The sequence below is a fragment of the Athene cunicularia genome (assembly GCF_003259725.1).
Source record: "Athene cunicularia isolate RWA chromosome 2 unlocalized genomic scaffold, athCun1 chr2_part1, whole genome shotgun sequence".
In the NCBI taxonomy this organism is placed as follows: Eukaryota; Metazoa; Chordata; class Aves; order Strigiformes; family Strigidae; genus Athene; species Athene cunicularia.
Genome location: NW_020799095.1, coordinates 127,833,859 through 127,853,625, shown reverse-complemented (window position 1 = coordinate 127,853,625; position 19,767 = coordinate 127,833,859). Strand labels below are relative to the sequence as shown.

General features: G+C 38.0%; 1 protein-coding gene across 3 annotated transcripts in view; it reads left to right on the top strand.

Annotated features, from left to right (window-relative positions):
• Window positions 1–19,767, top strand: part of TRIQK (triple QxxK/R motif containing) — a 64,372-nt gene that overhangs the window by 301 nt on the left and 44,304 nt on the right. Inside the window, exons 1-2 of one of the 3 annotated variants that reach the window (XM_026842934.1) lie at window positions 1,386–1,420; window positions 17,787–17,867. In XM_026842934.1, coding sequence (XP_026698735.1) covers window positions 17,807–17,867 — 61 coding nt within the window. In that variant the 5' untranslated portion in view covers window positions 1,386–1,420; window positions 17,787–17,806. Of the gene's footprint in view, window positions 1–1,385; window positions 1,421–2,013; window positions 2,112–17,786; window positions 17,868–19,767 lie in introns of those variants that run through there. The other 2 variants (XM_026842933.1, XM_026842935.1) reach the window with 2 other exon arrangements.

The window sequence follows — 19,767 nt, the reverse complement described above, 5'->3', positions numbered from 1 at the left end:
GAGGGTCTGGGAGGGGTCAGCGGCCGCGGCCGGCGCGGCCATCTTGGGCGTGGGCGGGAAAAGCCCCCCTGTCTTTCCCCCCCGCCGGCCGCATGTGCTGTGCCCCGGAGGCGGGAGCGGGCCGCTCCCCTCAGGGCCGGGGTTGATGGCGCTACTTCACGCGGTACCAAGCGCTCCTTGGCTGCCTGGCTTGTTTCCCCTGTGCCCACAGGTGCTGTTAGGCAGGGTCCCTCACTGGGCCGTGACTGGTCGATTTGGAGCGAAGTAAACCCGTTACCGGGGCGTCTCTTGGGCGAGGGTTCGATGCCTGGCCCGGGGGCTGTCAGGTTGGCTGAGCTGACAGACGCCTGTGGTGCCTCCGGTGTGAGGACACTCCACGGCTTTCCCTCAGGAGCTCAAGCCTTCGTGTGCTGCCAACCATCGCAGTGTGGTTGGGTATGTGTATGTGAAACCCCGTCTGTGTGGGGTTTCCGGGTGTCTGGGAGCTGGACAAACAGCTGCTCTGTATGTGTGTGTGTGTGTGCATGTGTAGGTTGACCCCCCACACGCAGTGAGACCAGGACGTGCTAGAGCTGCTACATGCGCGGTGTGTTGTCAGGGCTCTATGTGGTTGGCCAGCTGTGCGTATGCAGTAAATCTGATACAAGCCGGGCTTGTTTAGCTGGCTGTATTTACCTTGCAGCCATGATGTGTTCCGGATACATTGGACTCCTTTGTGTTTTCTGCACAGTGTGCTGGTCACGGTTAGCTCAGAAAATCCTGGACAGAAATACGGGAGCTGCAACGTTTCTAAACGTGAAGTGTTGGCAGGGATTTCTGCCAGCATATTCATGTAGCTCTCAAAGTACTCTCTGCCTTGCCTTAGCCTACATAATTATGAGGAGAGAGTGTAGTACTAGCAAACCCCTTTAGAAGAGCTAATGGTAGAACTGGTCTGTATGTACAGCACACATGTTCGCACACAGTAATTAAATTCCATGTCATACAGGGTCAAGTTTTTTGCTGTTGGGGACCAGGATCATTCCTAAAAAGCTAATCAGAATGAAGGGTACCTATTACTGAAGACATGTTGACTTTTCTTCCATCTTCTGCTATGGATGTGTGACTGCCATAGTAGAAAACTGTAGAAAGTGATGTTTTAGGGGTACACAAAACTGTCTAGGCATGGGGAAAATGGAACCTTTTATTATGTAGTGCTATTTGGCATGTCATCCTTGGCTGAACCATTTCACCTCTTGGTACATGATGCGCTTAGGGACAAGCTTTGTTGCTTAGAAAATAGCTTGTCTGCTTACTAAGGAAAAATTTGGCAGATGCATTTGTTGGCATGATTATCTTTGATCATGAATTAGTACAATTTGCCCTTCTAGAACATGTTTTGTGTCTTCATGGAAGCCATGAAGATGTAAGCCTACTTCAGGTCAGTACAGTAAGTGTGAGCATAGAGAAAACAAAGAAGTGGTGTTGACTTTGAAATAAATTAGTCACACCAATGCAAACAGTTGACAGGGGTTTTTTTAGGAAAATGTAATTGCTCGCTTTTTGCTGTTATCCTTGCTTCAATATGTAGAAGGGTTTTGTAATTTATAAATTACAGTTAGATAATTTATGTCTTATAGATGAACCTGTTTGAGCAGTGGTAGATGAGCCCAGGTAAATGGTCTCAAGAGGTCCCTTCCAGCATCAACAATCCTGTAGTTCCGTGAATGTGATTTATTAATTTAACCAAGTAGAGATTATAACAATATTCTACAATTGACTTCTTTGTCTAAGATAGCATGTTGTATCTGCAAAAGCAATATAGAAAATACCTAGTTGTTTCAACATAGATGTGGGAACTCTTCAAATAACTAGGTTTTGAAAGATTACTTAAGATGACTAAAACAGAGATTCCTGTTAGCATTGGTAAAACTCCTCTTATAATTAACTATAAATTTTATATTGATATACATACAAACACATATATGTGTTTCTATTAAATTCCATAAAAACAGGACTATCCCTTCCGTTTCAGATGCAGGCAGCTGAGCTCTTGAATTCAATTACTGCATCACGTTAAATGAACAGGATTTTTCCATACATCTTTCCTTAAAAACAGACTTTATCAAAAGGTAATATTCAACAAGATACATACTTTTCTTTGTAAAATCAAAAATAAAGGCAGGGCTTTTATTACTGTATTATTATTGTTGTTGTTGTTGTTATTGTTGTTATTATTTTCATAAACTTGGAACTATACAGAGTAAGTTTATATGCACTGGACGATTCCATTATGCACTTCTGCCAGTTCCCTAACTTCATAGCTCTTACTGTTACACTCTGCAGTCTCTTCAGAAAAGGAGGCTAGTTTGTGTGCCAGCTTTATAGCAGGTATGGGAAAATCCTCTAACTTGCTATTGGTCACAAATGAAGAATGAAGACTAGTCATGTAAGCTAATATATTAATCTATGATACTGCCCAGTGTATAGCTAGGATTTACTTTGTTCAAGTACTCCAGTCAAATCCTGCAGCCCAGTCTTAAAGGATGATTTAAGCTCATTGTACTTCATGGCAGTAGCTCCAGAAAACGTCCAATTTAGGAGACTCTACGTAGAAAACAAGGTTTTTTTTACAGTGCAATGAAAAAATTTTCATTGGATTTTTCTGTGAAATTTCTGTGAATTAGTTTTTGTTTCCTACATGGGTCTAAAAATCTTTCCAAAAAAAGTGAGTACCATCAAGATTAAGTACAGTTAATTGCAGTTGGAATTTTAGGAGTTTCTGTGAGATTTTTTTCATAATTAGGAAGTTCTGGGTTTTGTTTTTCTGTGGGATATTTCCATATTAATCTAAATTTTTCATTAGCAAGACAAGTTACCAGCTGTGAATTACAGACTAGGGTAGGGTACTCTGGAAAGTCTTTATATGTTGCTAAAGCAGGCTAATGTTACAAAATGGTGTTACATGTTAATAAACCCTAAACCAGTTTAATATTATCCTGGAGAGCTGAGTCAATCTAGTAAATATTTAAATGCTTCATAAGTAAATTGTTATGTTTATGTGTTATTAGATACATAAAGAGAATGAAACATAGATGGTTGTAAGGTGTAGACAAAGAAGCTAATGATTTACATTTACAGTAGAAGTCTCACTCAATCCTGCGACTCTCTTGTAATACTGCTGTTGTAATAGTTACTCTTGGGAAACAGGACTGCAAAAGTACATGTTTTCTGACACAAACTGCTTTAAATTTTTCTGCTCTTGTACATTTTTTCATTTGTTTGGAGTTTTACTTTTTTATTGAGGAAAAATGCGAAGAGATTTATAGAATACATAACAAGCTGATCATTTTTAAAAATAAAAAATGAAGTGCTTTTCAGTGAATGGCTATCCTCATTTCAAATGAAGTCTGCAATGATTAAATATTAAAATGATCGATGGTTTAAATTAATAGAAAAACTTTTCAGGAGATTATTACAAAGATTAACATTTTTAATGTTTTAATACTTCCATAGTTTATCAATCACAGGCACAGTGAAACTGTTTTTAGTTACCAAGCTGATGATCTCATATATCACTGCAGTATTATGCACAGCATAAACATCATGGTGTCATTGGTAAAGTAGATGAAGAAACAATTTATGTTATGGCTCTTTAATAATCAGTTTTAGTCTTCAAGTATTTTTTGACACACAGAATAAACAGGTAAGATTTTTTTTTTTTCCAATTTGGAAAGACGATAAGAAGGAAAGATAGTTCCAGAAAAGGTGTATGTATGCCATTTAGGAGGGAACTCTGTTTCATGTAATGACAAACATAGATTGTCACTGGTACTGCTACAGAAGGAGAAAAAGCACTTGCATGTGTTTTTCCAAGTAGGACTTCCATTAATGCAGCTTTAATATCCCCATATTATCTGTAACTGCCTATGATTCCTGATATATTTTTATTCATTAGAATTATCTTTGAAGGTCATGGGAAAATGTCAAGGCACCCCAAGTGCTTTTGTATTACTAGGTGCACATAGATACCCCTGTAATTCGGTGGGTTGAGTAAACGCTTATTCCAGGCATTCTTGACGTGGACAGTGCTAATCCCTTTGTTTCCCATTTCTTCTGCTTTTTTTTTAATAGTGAGGCTAAAAATCAGTGTTAAGTGATTTTTAAGTTTGCTTTTGCCTCTTTAAGCACATATTGCAATGATACAGTGGAGCTTTATACAGTACAGTTTATTGTGTCCCAGGGCTTCTTGCAGTGTTAAATAGGATAATTCATACATCAACAAAATACTGTTTATTCATGTGTCATGATTGTTCTTGGCATCGTCCTTGATCCAGTATGTTTTAACATCAAAAACAGGACAGAATTGGAAAGACACAGTGTTACGAATTAGCGAATGTAACCCAATAGCAGGTGTAAAGAAGGATGGGAGACAGGAGAAGGAGGGTGAAATAGAAATCCAGGAATAGATATTGAGCTGGTGAAGTGAATAAATGGGGAAAGACACTTCTGACAGCAGAAGCTTATGATGGAGAAGTCGCTTACACCAAAAAGGGTGAAGTATGAGAGAGGGAAAGAGCAAAGGTTAGCACTAGGTGAATGTTGAGAATGGTATTGGGAAGTTAAAATCCAGAGGGCAAAGTGAAGCACACCATTTTGTACATGTTTGTTGTCAGCAACTAATGCTGTTATTTCTATTAAGACAACAAAATAAAAGATAGAGTTGTATTGCCTGTAGTTGGGTGCCTCTAGCCAGAAAACCAAATTTACCCTCATGTATTTCAATTGAAATAAAATAAATAATGGAACAAAATAACCTTTTATGTTATGAACTGGGTTTTATAGTGGGAAAACAGATTGAGTTGGAAATGTAGTAGATTTCAAAGTTTCAATTGTTTTCTCTCCGGCTGTGCTGTGTGGTGTAAATGAAGAAAAGGTTAAGTTTACCCATGATAATTCCCTCTCACATTTACATTATCAATCAGCCTTTGTAGCTTTTTGTGCTTTTATCTATTGTGTTTTCATTGTAATCTTTGCATATGAAGTTCTCAATTCTACAAACTCTTATGCTCAAATTTATTCACGAATGGCTCTGACAGATGTGCTTTGGAAGCCTTAGATGCCGTGGTTTAAGATGCTGCCAGCTGGTCGCTTTCTCCCCACCCCTCAGATTGCAGTCTGTACAGAAGAGGCATCAATACCTGCACCTCACTATGCTTCCCTCACCTTAATCCGCATTTCTTTTTGGGTGGCTTGTGCTGGTGTGTAGGATGGGAATGGGGTCCAGGGTCCTGGGGGCAGAACATACCTCCTCTTCTTGCTCTTTTTTACAGGCTGCTCACCACTGGCAGCAAGGTGGTTAAACACCTGGAGTCAGCAACATCTCAAAGTCTCTCAGATACCCAAAGCTTGTTTATGACGCTCCCCTATAGTTTCAAGTTGAATGTGTTTTAAACTTTTAAATTACATATGTTTTCAACTTGTTTGTGTACCGTCAAGTTGGACATTTCAGTACTTGGATTAACCATATAGCCATCTCTATTTAAGACAAAACCATAAGGTGAGAATTTCTCTTAAAAACCATCATGCCCAAAAGATCATATTAAAAACCACAGATCTTTCTTTCATGTATGTATGCCATAGAAATTGTCCAGTATGTGGTTTTAGTGTTGCTCTCGTTGTGTGTGGAGCTGATTATGCTGTCTCCAATTAAGATTGCATCACTTTGCTGCTAGACAAGTATTGTATTACTTACCTTCTTGTCAAAAGGAAACAGTTAACCTAAAGCAGTGTATTCCTTGTTTTCATTTTGTGTCTTGGCTGTCAGACTGAATGTACACTATTTGTATAGCTAGCATTTAAATTTGATTAGGTCCGTGATTTACTGTTACTCAACTAAAATTTAATTAAAAATTAGGACTGTACAGTAACAATAAAATGGATAAGGAGCTGGTGAGCTGCCAGCACTAAGAAGTAAAGGCTGGAGGCCACTGTCAATGGATGAGAGCTTGTGGGGACTTTCCCCAGCATTTGTCTTGGTGTGATGCTTTTTTGCTTTTTGCTGTTTTAGTCAATTGTCTGCGTGTAAACATAGAAGCAATAGTGACAAACAATAGATGGTTCAGTGATTGCTGGATTGATGAAGGGATAAAGTATAAAGCATGGCTGAGATCATGGTAACACGAGTCTGTTAAAATGCAGTTTGTCTGCAAATGCATTGAGGAAGAAGGAATGCTGAGTGTGTGTGCAGAATGGAAGATTTTTATCTTGTAAAGCTATGACTGGAGGAAGACTTGGGGTTTGTGAAGAAGCTCCTGTAGCCAGAGGGTTTTCAAGTGCAGGGCAGTTGTCAGGAAGAGCTGGTGCTGCTCAGAAGAGGTGGGCAGAGTGGTAGGAGGGTGGTTTAAATCCCTTTAGTAAGACCAGTGCTGGAATGTTGCATCTAGTTGTTTGTATGAAAATCCCATCCCGAAAAATTTGGAAGTATGATGGAAGTCCTGAAAGACAGACTTCTGTTAATGGTGCTACCTCTGGTAGGTGGGCTTGAGAGTGGGAACAAGCTTGCTGTGATGTTTCTGACCACGTGGCTACCTTACCACGATAACCTGGACCACAACAAGCTCTACTATATGCCCCGCCTGGCTGCTGCAGAGCAGAGCCCCTCCTAGATACAGTGTCAAGTGTCCTAGGCAAGGCCATGCTGCATCTGTGTGAATTTGTCATTTCTTCCCATTACAGAGGGTGTGGGAATCGTTGTCTCTTTTTGTTGTATATGTACATCATAGAAAGCTTTCTATAATATGATTTTTTAACTTTAGGCTTCAGTGTGATTAAACTTAAGGATGGTTTTAATGGAACCACAAAGAATTGCAGCAACTAATATTTGGGGGTTTTTGATTCTGCAATCATAAAATGATCAGAGCAAGAATGGATGTGATTTTCTTTGAAATTTTTTGACATATGCTATTTAATTTATGAATGAATCCATAATTTTTAGTCAAAAGGTTAACGAAGACTTCTTAGATTTCTGTTTCTTTTTTTATTCTGCAAGATAGGATAATTTGAAAGCCTAGGTTATTTTGGTATCTTTCTGGGTATACAAAACAGCAGACCAACAAGATAAACAGGAAGAGGGTATTCTGGAAAAATGATTAGTATAGACCCAAAACCTATTTAAAAAAAACTTCAAACTATTTTCATTTTAAGTACACCAGTGGGGTTAAATAATATTAGTAACTTCTGTTAGAGTAACAGATCATAGTAATTTAAAACAAAAGGTCCCAGCGCACTTGCTAATATCCTTTACGGCTTCAGTAAAATACATCTGAAATGATTTACAAAGCAAAGCTTCTGGATGAATTCTTCCAGTTCTACATGGGAAGAGAGTCTGTTTATCTTCATGCATGTTTATATAGACCCATGGAAATTATGATCTAAATGTGGGTACCATACTAAAACATAGCCATATATGCAAAGTAAAGAATTCAAAGCACTTGCATTCTGTCATTTATTGCACACAAGTAATCTATGTTGCATAGGCTCAGTTCAGTTCTGTATTCTGACCATAGAAGGACTCGATAGAGTACGTACTGTACCTTGAGGAGACCTTCAAGGGAAGGGAATGGTGTGTGTAGGAAGAAGCCTCAGGGCAATGGCTCTCTGACCAAACTTGTCTCTTGACTGTTTTTGAGCCTTCGGACTCAAGCACTGTCAGTGCTGGAAATCATGAAGGCCTGGAGAGATGTTTTCCCTCTGCTGTGCCTGGTATACATTTTCATTAACTCACCTTATTAAAAAAAATCAGCATGGGAACAACTGGAGTGGCTGTAAAGCTAAGTGCATGGGATAGAGTATTTTGGAAGTTAAAAGCAGAAGCAACTTAGCTAAAGGCCTTTTTAGAGCTGACCCATCTCTCCTTAAACTTCTTAAGCTTTATTACAGGCTTGTACAGCTTTTGGTACAATAGTGACCAGACTGAGCAATTGTAGCAGGAAGAAAACAAACCAGCAGCTTGTGTTACTGTTGAATCTGTTTGTTCTTATGAAAACCAGCCTGAACTCACTTTACTGTATGCTCTAGCAGGTTGTTTTTTTCTTGTCGTACACAGTCTACAAGGCTAGATTTCAGGCAGTGCATCCCCCTCCTCCTAATAAAACTTCATGGCAGTGCTGGAGCATAGATTCTCCTTTGACTCTAGCTGAGGACATGTGCAACCCCTAGTGCTTAGAGAGATGCACTCAGGAAATTACCATTTTATCTCAGGCTAGAATTTCTGAAGAAGTGCTCACAAGATGATAGCTGCTCATTAAATTATATCTTTTAGGATTCTCATAACAATTCCACTCCATCCTATCCCATTCCTAAGTAGTTTGAGGTGTAGGAATCTCTCATCAGAGGTAACTTTTAGGCCAGAGAAGGCCAACCTTTCACATGTCAGAACCCAGGGTCTTAAAAATGTGCCATCTCCAAAAGCCAGCAACCCATGAAAAAGTGTTCAATTCTGTATTTCACTTATGTTTTTACAGTAAATAGAATTTCACGTGTACTGCGTGACTTGAAACACTCGAAAGAGTACTTTAGTCAATGTGTTAGTCTCAGTTGGTGTCATCCTTTGCTTTGGCATTCTCCTGAACAATGCAGCAAAATTTCTTCCTTGTGACACACACACACTGTTCAGGAGCAGTGGCAATAGATGGGGACAGTCTCCTCCCATCCTGGGGTCTTATGGGGAAAGCTGTGAAAAGAGCCTAAGTAGACATTTGCACAAATGGTTGCATCTGGGACATTCAGAAGTTCACATGACTTTCTGTTATTTCAGCTGATACGTTTCTGCTGTTTGACATTTTTTCTTTTTGTTGCCTTTTCTTCCCAGCTGCACTCCATGTTTGTCTCCTCTGCCTTAAAATCAGGCAAGTAAACAGTTTACCACATCTTCTGATGGCTATCAAAGCTTATTTTTTCATTTGGCGCATATAAAGGTTTTAGCCTGATTTTGATCCATTCCTTTAATTCAATTTTTGTTCAAGATTTAGATTTCTGATAGATATCAAGATCTTCTATTCTCTTTTTGCCCAAATAGAACATAAAGCTCCTCAAGAGATGGTATCATGTACGCTATTACTTTAATCTTTATCTTAAAAATCATTACCTTTAATGGGATCTCTAGGTAGGTTTCAGGAGAGCCAAGTCTTGACCAATTTAGATACAATCTGCAGAGAGTGTGCTTGACCTATTGTTTTGAACTACTTTGGAAACTACTTGAGCCAATGTTATTTAAGCAGTATTAAACTCTTCACCCAATTATGGCCTAATGCTTCAAAACCAGTAGAGTAGGCCTTGGTTTTGAAAATGCTGCTGCTAACATCAATGGGTCTGTTCACTAAGCCTGATTATTAAGCTCATGATTAAGTACTGTAGGGCCGAATTTAACAGTGTTAACATATCAAATGTAATCTACTGGTTTTCACCTCAGACAATTTTAAAGAAAAAAGTACAAAAAACTATGTAATAAGGCTAAGGAAATACATATGAGCTTTATCTTCTGATCTTTATGGTGAAGATTAATAGGTTATTCTGTCTTTAATCAGTTATTGAAAAATAGAGGAAAACATAAATACCAAAACCACCAAATTAAAAGTTTACACTTACTATTTCTTTTGCCTGGTGACTGGAATAGATTTGTTTCAAGCTGAGTTGCTTTCCTGAAAGTCTCATACAGCATGTGAGACCACAAAAGTGGCATAAAAATATTTTTCTCGATTCCTAGATCAGTCTTTTTAATACTTATCGAGCTACAGTAGTTTCAGAGAAAGGAAAAAAACCCACATTCATTATGAACGCTGGATGGAAAGATTACCTTTTAAGTCCTTTCAAACACCAGATTTAGTAATGAAACTAATAATTCAGTTCTGCTGAAGTGTTACGATTAGGTCTGTGTGTACTGGGGTGCTATTTGCTGCTGTCATTTGTAGCCTGCTTTCAACTTTCGTATGCTTGCTCAAGGTAAGAAGTGAGGCAGTCATTAGGCTATAAATGTGGTGACCAGTCTTAGCAGTTACTATAACTTGAAGTCGTGTGTGATGGGATGTTGTATTATACTACAGGGAAATATATAACAGAAGGGCACATTTGTCTGCCCTTCAGCTTTGTGCCTGTGTGGCTTATTTGTGGCTGTTTTCTCTTCTGGTTTTCAGTTAATAGATTGATTGTCAAGCAGGAATGAACTGTGTGCTGAGATCTGTTTTCCTTCTTGGATGGTAGACAAATTTCAATGAAAATGGAGTTAAAATAGATGGGATATCAATATTAGAATTAATGGGGGGAAAAAATAAGCTGGAACAGCCTAACATACTTCAAAAAGCATTTTTTTAAAAATGGCGTGAGAGGAAAGGAAAAATTCCACCAGTTTCAAATTGTCTTGTTTTGATATATTACTTCAAAGAAGCTTTTTCAATTTATAAATAATTCACTTAGAAATTTTATATTTTTAATGGTCCAAGATAATGCAAATGAAAAAAAAAAAAAAAGAGGCAAAATAGAAAAAAAAAAATCTGCATGGAATTACTTATTCTAATTTTGTGTGTGTGTGTGTGTGTGTGTGTGAATAGCTTCAAAAGTTACAAGATCTATTCCGATTGAAGGTCATTATCCCATTTTGCAATACTGAAAATGTTGTGAAACAGACTTCCCATCCTCTGGATAGTTGTGAACTGTAGTTTAAGATGGATATGCTAAAGGGAAGTATAATTACTCCCTGAATATTTCTTCTCATTTAAGGAAGAATAAGAATTTAATTTCTGTCAAATATGAGCCTAAGTGTAATATCTAGAAGTGAGGAATTAACAAGTGCATATAGTTAAAACACCCAGGTTTATAACAAGCTATGACTTGTGGCAGCCCCAGAAAAGGAGCAACATCTGGAAAAAATGGAATTCTTATCAATTCCCCAAACTAAAGAGGGGGGAGAGTAGAGGGGATATTTTCTGATTTAAAGAAGGGAAAGAAGTCTCTTTTCCCTTGTTTAACACCTAGTAGGGCAAAACAAAGTTTCTGAGGTTTTGGTGTAAAACCTCAGTGAAATCACGTGGTGCTCTATAAATTCAAGAATTGTGTCTATAACATATTAGAAGTGAAGTGCTTAGGCAGACTTAGCTGATTTTGAAATATAAGGTCTGTGACCTCTAGCTTTATATGTTACTGAAATTATTCCCTACTTCATCAAAGGAAATGAGTGCTGAAGGGGTGTGTAGTGGGGATCAAAGAGGGAATAAAACTGCCTGGATTTAACTGAACCACAACATGTTCGCTGCTGACGCTTCAATTACTGAGATGAAGCAAATAATTGTTTCTCGTTGTTGCTCTTGACTCAACAAACTTTTAACTTGCGAGGCAGAAGGTGTGTTCTTCATTTCTGTCTTGTGAAGTGGTGGTGGTGTCCTCCATACTCACCCAGACCGCAGAGGTGGTTGTACATCACCTGCAGTTGCTGCCGTGGAGGCTGTATCCATCCTGAGTGGATGTGCCTCTGGGCATCAGCATGGGCAGGATGCCTGTTCTCTTCCTACACTTTTAGCTCTGATTTCTACCATAGTACCCCCTCCAAAAAAAAAGAGTTTAAACAGATTCTGTTATTTTGAAGAATGTTATTCTGAAATACTGCATATGGTGTCATTTATAGTGTAATTTTCCCTTTAGCAGAGATTACTTTTTCCTCTGGGAAATACTACATTTTGAACTGTCTGGCAAGGCAGTATTGAACCACATACATGCTTTTTTTCTTCATGAACTTCTTTAAGGATATTTTCCTGACATGCCAATGCCGTCATATATTCATAAAAATGAAAAAAAAAAAAAAAAAGTTCGTCTTTGAACGTTTGGAGTTTTAAATTTGTTCAGATGAAGATCTGTCTTCATATTAAAATGAATATGTTTCACAGATGGTATAGCTCTGCTCGGCTCTGAAGTAAGTAGGGAATTTGTTTCTGAAGGCAAATAACAAATCCTAATAATGAAAAATAAGTGTAAGGTGCATTGAATTGCTACAAATAGGAATATTCTTCTGCAAAATGTTGTACTGGTTTTGGAACAAGTATAATGTTTTTATAAGTGAGTTTTGGCCTAGTACATTTTGATTCTTCTTCCTGTAGAAACTGTGACAAACTGTACTCTACTGGGAATGGAAGGAACCTTTGACATTTTTAATGGCCTCTCTTTTTCTTAAAAAACCCTAAATTTACCTAAATATGAAGTATTTTTAAAAAATCTTAGTCGGGTTTTGTGATCCTTGAAATTTTCACTTTTTTCCTGGCTGTCCTTAATACATTTATTGATAATATTTTCAACTCTTAAGATGTTTAGAAACATTTTATGTCTAGCAAAAGTAAGTAGACCTTTTGCTAGAGGAGCAAATGCAAATACTTGGGCCTAAATAATCCCACCAAATTTTAGGTACTTAGGGAAGGTTTAGGAGCATAGCAAGATTGCCAGAGGCAATCTGGATTCCTTACTATTGCATCTCTTTCTTCATTCACAAAGTAAGTGGAGGTGGCCTCCTGCATGACTTGGGTGTCTCGCTTACCTTCCTGAAAATAGGTGGAACTAATCTGGGTTGTTGATGAAATTTATTTTTCATAATGTATTGCCTCAGGATTTCAAAACATCCAGGAGAATATGCTGAGTATTCATATGGACTATTACCTGTGCACCACACATAAATTTAGACCTAATTTTATGGGTTCTGTAACAACAGAGCAGCTACTTTCCCTAGAGTGCAAAGGGCACTTGCTGGAAGTAACAATGTGTGTTTTGTTCCTAGTGCTTACGTGAAACTATGAAATAGCCTGAGATGTGTCAGAACAAAAGTTGTAATTCCTAGATGGTTTTAATCTTGGGATATGGTGCAGTGTTTGTTGTCCTTCTGTAGAAAGTTAAGATTATTTTAGTAATATTTGTTCCACTGGAGTTACGGATCCTTGGTTTTTGATTCGTTTTCATAAATTTAACTGAATTTAAATCACCTCTGCTGCTTTCAAGGTTAAATTAAGTAAAGAAATGTTAATTTATTTTTATTAAAAGAAAATTAAGTAAATACCCAAAGAAAGTAGAGCTAGATTCTGGAAGAAGCACTATGAGCAGTTACTCTTTCTTTTGAAATAATACTCTTATCCTTTGAGAGAGACTTGCCAGAGGAATGATGAAGACTACTTCAAGACTTATCAATAGAACATGAATATAACTTTTTTTTTTCAGGTTTTTTTGTTTGTTTGTATAGTTTCTTTAAGTAGTAGTAGCAAAGGTTTTTAAATTCTTTCTCTCGGCTAAAGTATGGTTAAAGTATTCAGCTGCCTTATTATTGCAGTTTTGCAGCAGGGTACTTCCACTGCATTTCTTCCACTGCTGCAGACAGACCTTTGTTACTGTACTTGAGCAGTACACCAAAAAAAGCCAATTAAAATAAGCAACAACAATGGTTTCCAAAATACCTACATGCAGACAGCTTCCCATGTTAAATACAGTGCTACCAGTTCTTTGCAATAACTTGATGTTCACAGAGGATCTGATGTGCTCCTTGGATTTTACCAGAGGAGGGAAACAGGCTATTTATGCTCTCTTGTAACTTTTAAGGGTTTTAATATCATTATTTATTAAACTATGAGCTATGGAATTAACTGGTAAAAGAGCAATTCTTTCACTGACATCAGTAAACTTTTAATCACATTAAAGAATAATTTGGGTTATGCATTCAAATTATCAACCTGCATTGCATCCAAAAAAAAAAAATTTTTAGATTAGATGCCCATTTGCACTTAAGGATGAGGTGCTTCTTCATATATGCAGATATTGCAGATATTCTCTGTGCATTCACCTGCATTTTCAATTACAGATGAAGACTTGGTCCAGTACTTTTACATTCTGTGCTTTCTTTCCTACCCTGAAGTTTTACTACTTTTCTTTCAACTGCCTAGCTATACTTCAGGTACAAAACCAGTCGTTTCATTGATCATTTCTTTCACATGCACTCTTTTAATATTTAGGCAGCTTATTGTTGAAGAATACAAACATACTATCAAACATAATAGCTAAGAAAGTTTGTACACATGCACATATGTAGAACTTTGAGTGTTCCCTGCTTCACACTTTAAGCCTTATCACTGCCATTAATCATTTGTATTGCACCACAAACGCACAAAGTGCAACCTTTGTGCTATATAGTCCCTGTACTTGTTTTTTATTAGTATTTCTAAAGTAATTCACAGTTTGTTTCTATTTTATTAAAGTAATTGCTTTAATGTTTATTTTATTTAATTTTGTTTGTTTGTTTGTGGCTGGTACAGGCTGTGTATGCATCAAGAGTAGCAAGTTGTGATTTAAACACTCCTGTGGCCAGAACTTGAATAGACATTCAGAACTTATCTCACAAAATGCTTTTGACAGTTGGAGGTGATAATAGGCGATTTATTGCATGTAATAATTATCATCAGCCACTGCTTTTGAATAAAAGAGGATGAAAAGTCATGTGTTCTTCCAAGGGTGTAAGCCTTCAAAGATGCATTACAAGAGAAAGAGGGTGAAAAATAGTGAAGGGAACCACAAAACCAAAGATGTCTTTTGACCTTGTAGTATATCTGAAATGGCAATAAACAAAACATCTTTTCATTGGGCCTCACTTCATTTTCTTAAAACCATCTTTTGTAAGAGCTCGAAAGTTGAGGAGGGCTCACATTGCCTTCAGATGATCTGAAATTACTCTTGAAGTATTTTTAGTAGCCTGTAAAAAGGGCAGTGACAAGCTCCTTTATAGGTTTTTTTAAATGGTTATGTAGTTAGTAAAATTCCAGGGACCTGAAGGCTGCTTGGGGTGCATGCAGTATGGCACGCTGTCCATTCCGTCAATTTGGCAAGAAAATGGAGGAAAGGCCAGATCCTCCACTCACTGACGTTGGAGGCAGTGGAGCAGCCAGAGACAGCTGGGAAAGACTTGACTGCAAATTTCGTTTAAAGTTAAGATGATCGATTATTGTAGGATGACCACATTGATTTTAAATGGGGAAAAGGCGCTTTTCAAATTGTTTCGTGACTTGTAAATGTTCCAGGCTTTTCCTTTATAGAAATATGATCAGAAAGTTACATCGGAAACCACTCCTACAGCAAGGTTCATAAATAATAAATATTATCTCTTATTAATCCATATTTTAGTTTAACTCTGGCTCATGGCAAGTTGCTTCCTCAGGGAATGCAGGATTCTTTACAAGAAGGTGATGAGCCACAGTCCCTGAGGAATTAAATTGTGAAAACAATCTTGGTTTCATACATGCTAATATAGAGCTGTTATTCCCTTTCCACATCTATCACAACACATTCTAAATTGTGGCTGATCTTTTATGCAAATAGCTGTCTTATTAGACATTGCGGCTGTATGTGCTAATGTCTCTATGGGTTTCTTGGGCATTTGCTATCTAACCATCAAAGCGGTGGAAATGAATGATGATTACTGCATCCCTTTGAAGAACAAAGAGGAGTCGAGGTTCTAGATACGGGAGTTGGTGATTCCGAGCCATGCGGGCAAATGCAAGCATCATGTGGCTCATATTAAGTCGGGAAACAATTCTTGCCTGTGTTTTCTTCTTGTGTTTTATTGGCACTGCTAAAACTGCAAACATCTTTCACAGCTGATGTTTTGTTACAAAACATTAATAGGCTATTGAAATTGCAAAAGGCAAGTCAAAACAGTATCTTAACAGTGGCATTAAGAAGCCAAGAAGTTTTGCAGTGTAAAAATGTATCTGTTATCTCCTCAACTAGCTGAAAGTTCAAACGGTACTTTTATTTTCCACTCTTGTTACTATGATGTGAATGTTATGTGAGAAATACAACTCAGTCTAGAGAATAGATGGGAAGCATAACAGAGGGGAAAAAAAACCCCAGTGGATTACAGTTCACTGCTTTGGTGTTTTACATAAAATGGGAGTATTCTCTGAATTAACCCAAAGTAATGTATGGAAACATTAGTACACTATAATTGAGTTTCCATTTCAGATTAAAAACTAATGGCAGTCTTTTATACCTTGTTATTATTCCTGAATACCTTTAAAAAAGGTTGCTGACTTTGAGCACCAAAGTTCTTTTTAGGCCGTGTCACACACTTTAGTTTAAAGAGCCTGGATTTGTCACTTGACATTAAATGTCAATAATTCTTACAGAACAGATAAAAGAAACTTTGTGGTTTTAAAATGCATGAATAACTGATGGGATCATTCCTGCAGCTATGCTTTAAACCTTGTTTGAAGCTGTGGAGGAAAATGGTGGATGTTTAAGGTTGGGATGCTGACAGTAGCCCATTCAGCAGTGCCTTGGCATGCTTTTTGGCCCATGGTTTGGTATCACAGTGCCTTCAAGGGTTGCGCTTCCCAGACAGCATGCCTTGGCAGAGCCTGGGAAAGCTTGTCTTGCTGTAATGCAGCTGGTTATGCCTAACAGAAAAACAGAACTCCTGCAGATACTTCAACGCCATATGTGCACCATTTGCAGATGGTTTGTGGCTACCCAGGATGGTTCGGCCAAAGTTTGTCCTTGGCACTATGTTCACCAAGGCCAGTTGGGAAAAGGCAGATGTTGGTTGTTGTACATCTTCTGTGCTTGAACGGTAAATCTGACACTGTTGAAAATGTCAGTCCTCTTGCGAGTGTGGGGTTGATGTCAGGATGCTTATGTCATAGAGGTGGTCAAATAGTGGGGCTTATCTTCACTATGATGAGCGGTGTCTTCAGCCCAGCGAAAATGGTTGAAAACCAGTGTTTTGAGCAACAAGCATGAAAGCCAGGTATTTTTTGACTATGGAAAAAGAGATAAACTGGGCATGTTCACCTTCTTGTATCTTTTGAGTGGCAGCCCTGTAAGGGGATGAATAAGAGACCATAAGGTCTCTTATTAGTAAATGGGTATAATGGGAGTTTGCTAGAACACTACTGAGATGGTGCTTGTTTAGTTACACAGATGGTGTGAGAGCACCAAAATACAAAAATAACCCCATCTTTGGTTGAATGATAGTGCAGTTCCCTGTGCAATCCTGATGTCACCTGCTTGCACTGTGCAACATAAGAAGCCCCTTGGAGAGTCAGGATGGTTGATACCTAAATGCCTAGAAGTGATTTAAACTCTCAGTACCTTGGCTGAGAGGTGTAAAATGGGCACAGACCCAGCTCTCATTTTTATTCTCCACTTTCTTTGCATTCACAGACCTCTAGAGCCCATGGCAGGAAGGTAGGAGAGTGTGGGATTGCTGTGTTTTAGGCATCTGTTCTTCTCTTTTGCTCAGGGTGGCTGAAGGGCTGTGTCTGCAGGTGGGTTTCCATTCCACACTTCCATTCCACATGCTTACTCCTGCCTCAGACTCCTGGGTACAGTGTACATGTGTTTGCCAACAATAGAAGCAGCTCACAATACTACATTCACTCCCTGGTTTACTAAAGAAAAAAATTATATAGGAATGTAATTCAGTGGTAGCAAATGCTGAATTACAGTGCAATCAGTTTAAATCCTTCTTTTTTTTTAAATTCAAACTAACAGGCATTCTGTAATGTTAATAACCCTTGCAATGGGGAAAAGGTATGTTTAGAAATTATCTAATAGTCTTCAGAATAGTGATGATTAACTCTAGTGTCTCATTGTACTCTGGAAAGGCTTATATCTTTGTGTATAATCATGTAATGTTACTTGTTACAGTTTTTTTCTGATGTTATAAGTCATTGATTTCCTTAGTAACTTTTTTTTTTTTTTTTTTTTTTTTTTTTTTCCTTCGATACTGACAGTGATTTTTGGATTGAAAACGATGGGTAGAAAAGATGCTTCTACAGCAAGGACTCCTGTTGACCAATACAGGAAACAAATAGGTAAGAGATCTGAAGAAAAGTTTGTGTGCTTAAAAAAACCCTGTTTTTTTTCAGCCAGACCAGTTAGTGTAACAAAATGTCTTATTCCTCTTCAAAAACTTTGTTTTGCTCACAAGTGGTGGAAAATAATGCACACTCCAGGGAAATGTTTTTTTATATACTGTTGACTAATTCATTCAGCAAAACTTCTTATGAAGACAGTTTCAAGTAACTTGATAAATCCATGTTCTGTGTTTGGAAATAATGGTGAAATGGTGCAGTGCAATGGCTCCATGAAACTTTCCTGATTTTCCTGTTTCTCTACAGTTTAAAATACAGGTATTTCTAACAAAATACTCTTTGTGCTTTGTAACAATTCTTGATACACTGAATGATACAGACCTTTACATTATATAAATGCATTTATTCTCAGACTAATGCAATACTTTTAACATGTTAATAATTTATTTTCCTAGGTCTTTTTCTGTTCTTACCCACTGTATATGTAGGTAACTTGTATATACACATGCATACCCATGAATGCACATGTGTACACTCACACAGATACCTACATAGCAGACTCAAATCCCTAATTGCTTAAATGTAAAGATAAGTGGCTTGGTTTTGGAATCCAGATATGAGGATTCTACCTCTCTAGGTGTTAAATAATATTATAAAACAGACACAATATTTTAAAAGTACGTATATAAAATGAAATACCTTAATCTATACTCAGTTATTCAGGTAAATGACTTTGTTTTATAGTTGCTAAGCACCTACATCTGTGTTTAAATATGCAGAAAAATAACAAGTGTCTGGGAAAAAATCTCATGGTGAGCGAGCTAGGGGTATGCGAACAATCTTATTTTTATCATGTCTTCATTTTTTTAGTGCTGCCTTATTATTTTAAAATAACTGGTTTAATGGTCTTTTCTGCATTTAAAGCTGAAAGTAAGGAACTGGTTTGTATTTTATTTGGTTTAGATAGCTGTGAAATGCTTTCTATTTCCTAATCTTGGGCAGTTTGTGTGGCTGGCTTCCTCAGTTCATTCTCTGAGATAGAAACGTGGCTGAAAACATCTGAGTACCTTTACAGATGGAAAGCAGATATACTGGAAAAATATTGAAATAGATGAGATCTGCTTTTGTGCCATTTAGGTTTCATGTAGGGAACCTCACAAAGAAACTGTTACCCAGCAGAAGATGACACCACAAATATGAAACCCAAATGGGTTTGGTGAGAAGTAGGAGCACAGCAGGTCGTCTTTGGGACAACTCATCCCATGTAACTGGGTGTTCAGAGAGAGGATGATTGCATCAGCTTTCTGGCATTTTCTCCTCATGTTTCTCATCATGGTTACTTCTTTTACAGCAGCTTCCTTTAGGGTTGCTTTTCTTCCTTTTGTGAACCCCTTCAGGTGACCGCAGTTCGAATTGTTTATCAAAGTCCTCTACAGGGTGAAAGAGGCTGGTGATCTCTAGTGGGATCCCTGGAGATCAGGTTGGGCTGTTGGAGGACTACGGAGGTGTAAAGCTGCATCTAAGTATGTGACTCCCAAAATTAACTCCCACTCTTCCACAGCCTTACCTATTCCTTGCACATTACTACTGCGTGACCCAGTGGTTACACATTTCACATCCGTGAGATACCAGGACTGGTCAGCTGTGGCTTGATCAGGGAAAAGGACACTGTGCTGTAGCAAGGTGGCGAGAGTATTTGTATTGGGGCCCAGCACTCAGAGGGATTCTGTTATGTTGCTGTCTCTGGTTTTGGGCTAGCGTGTTGTATGAACAATTTGGCACCTGACCTGTTAGATGATGCAGCACCATGATCCATTGGGTACTGCAAAATACAGTGTCTGAGGGGGCTCATAATGAGCTCATTTTGCTTAGATGAGATGCATTGCTTTTAACTTGGCAA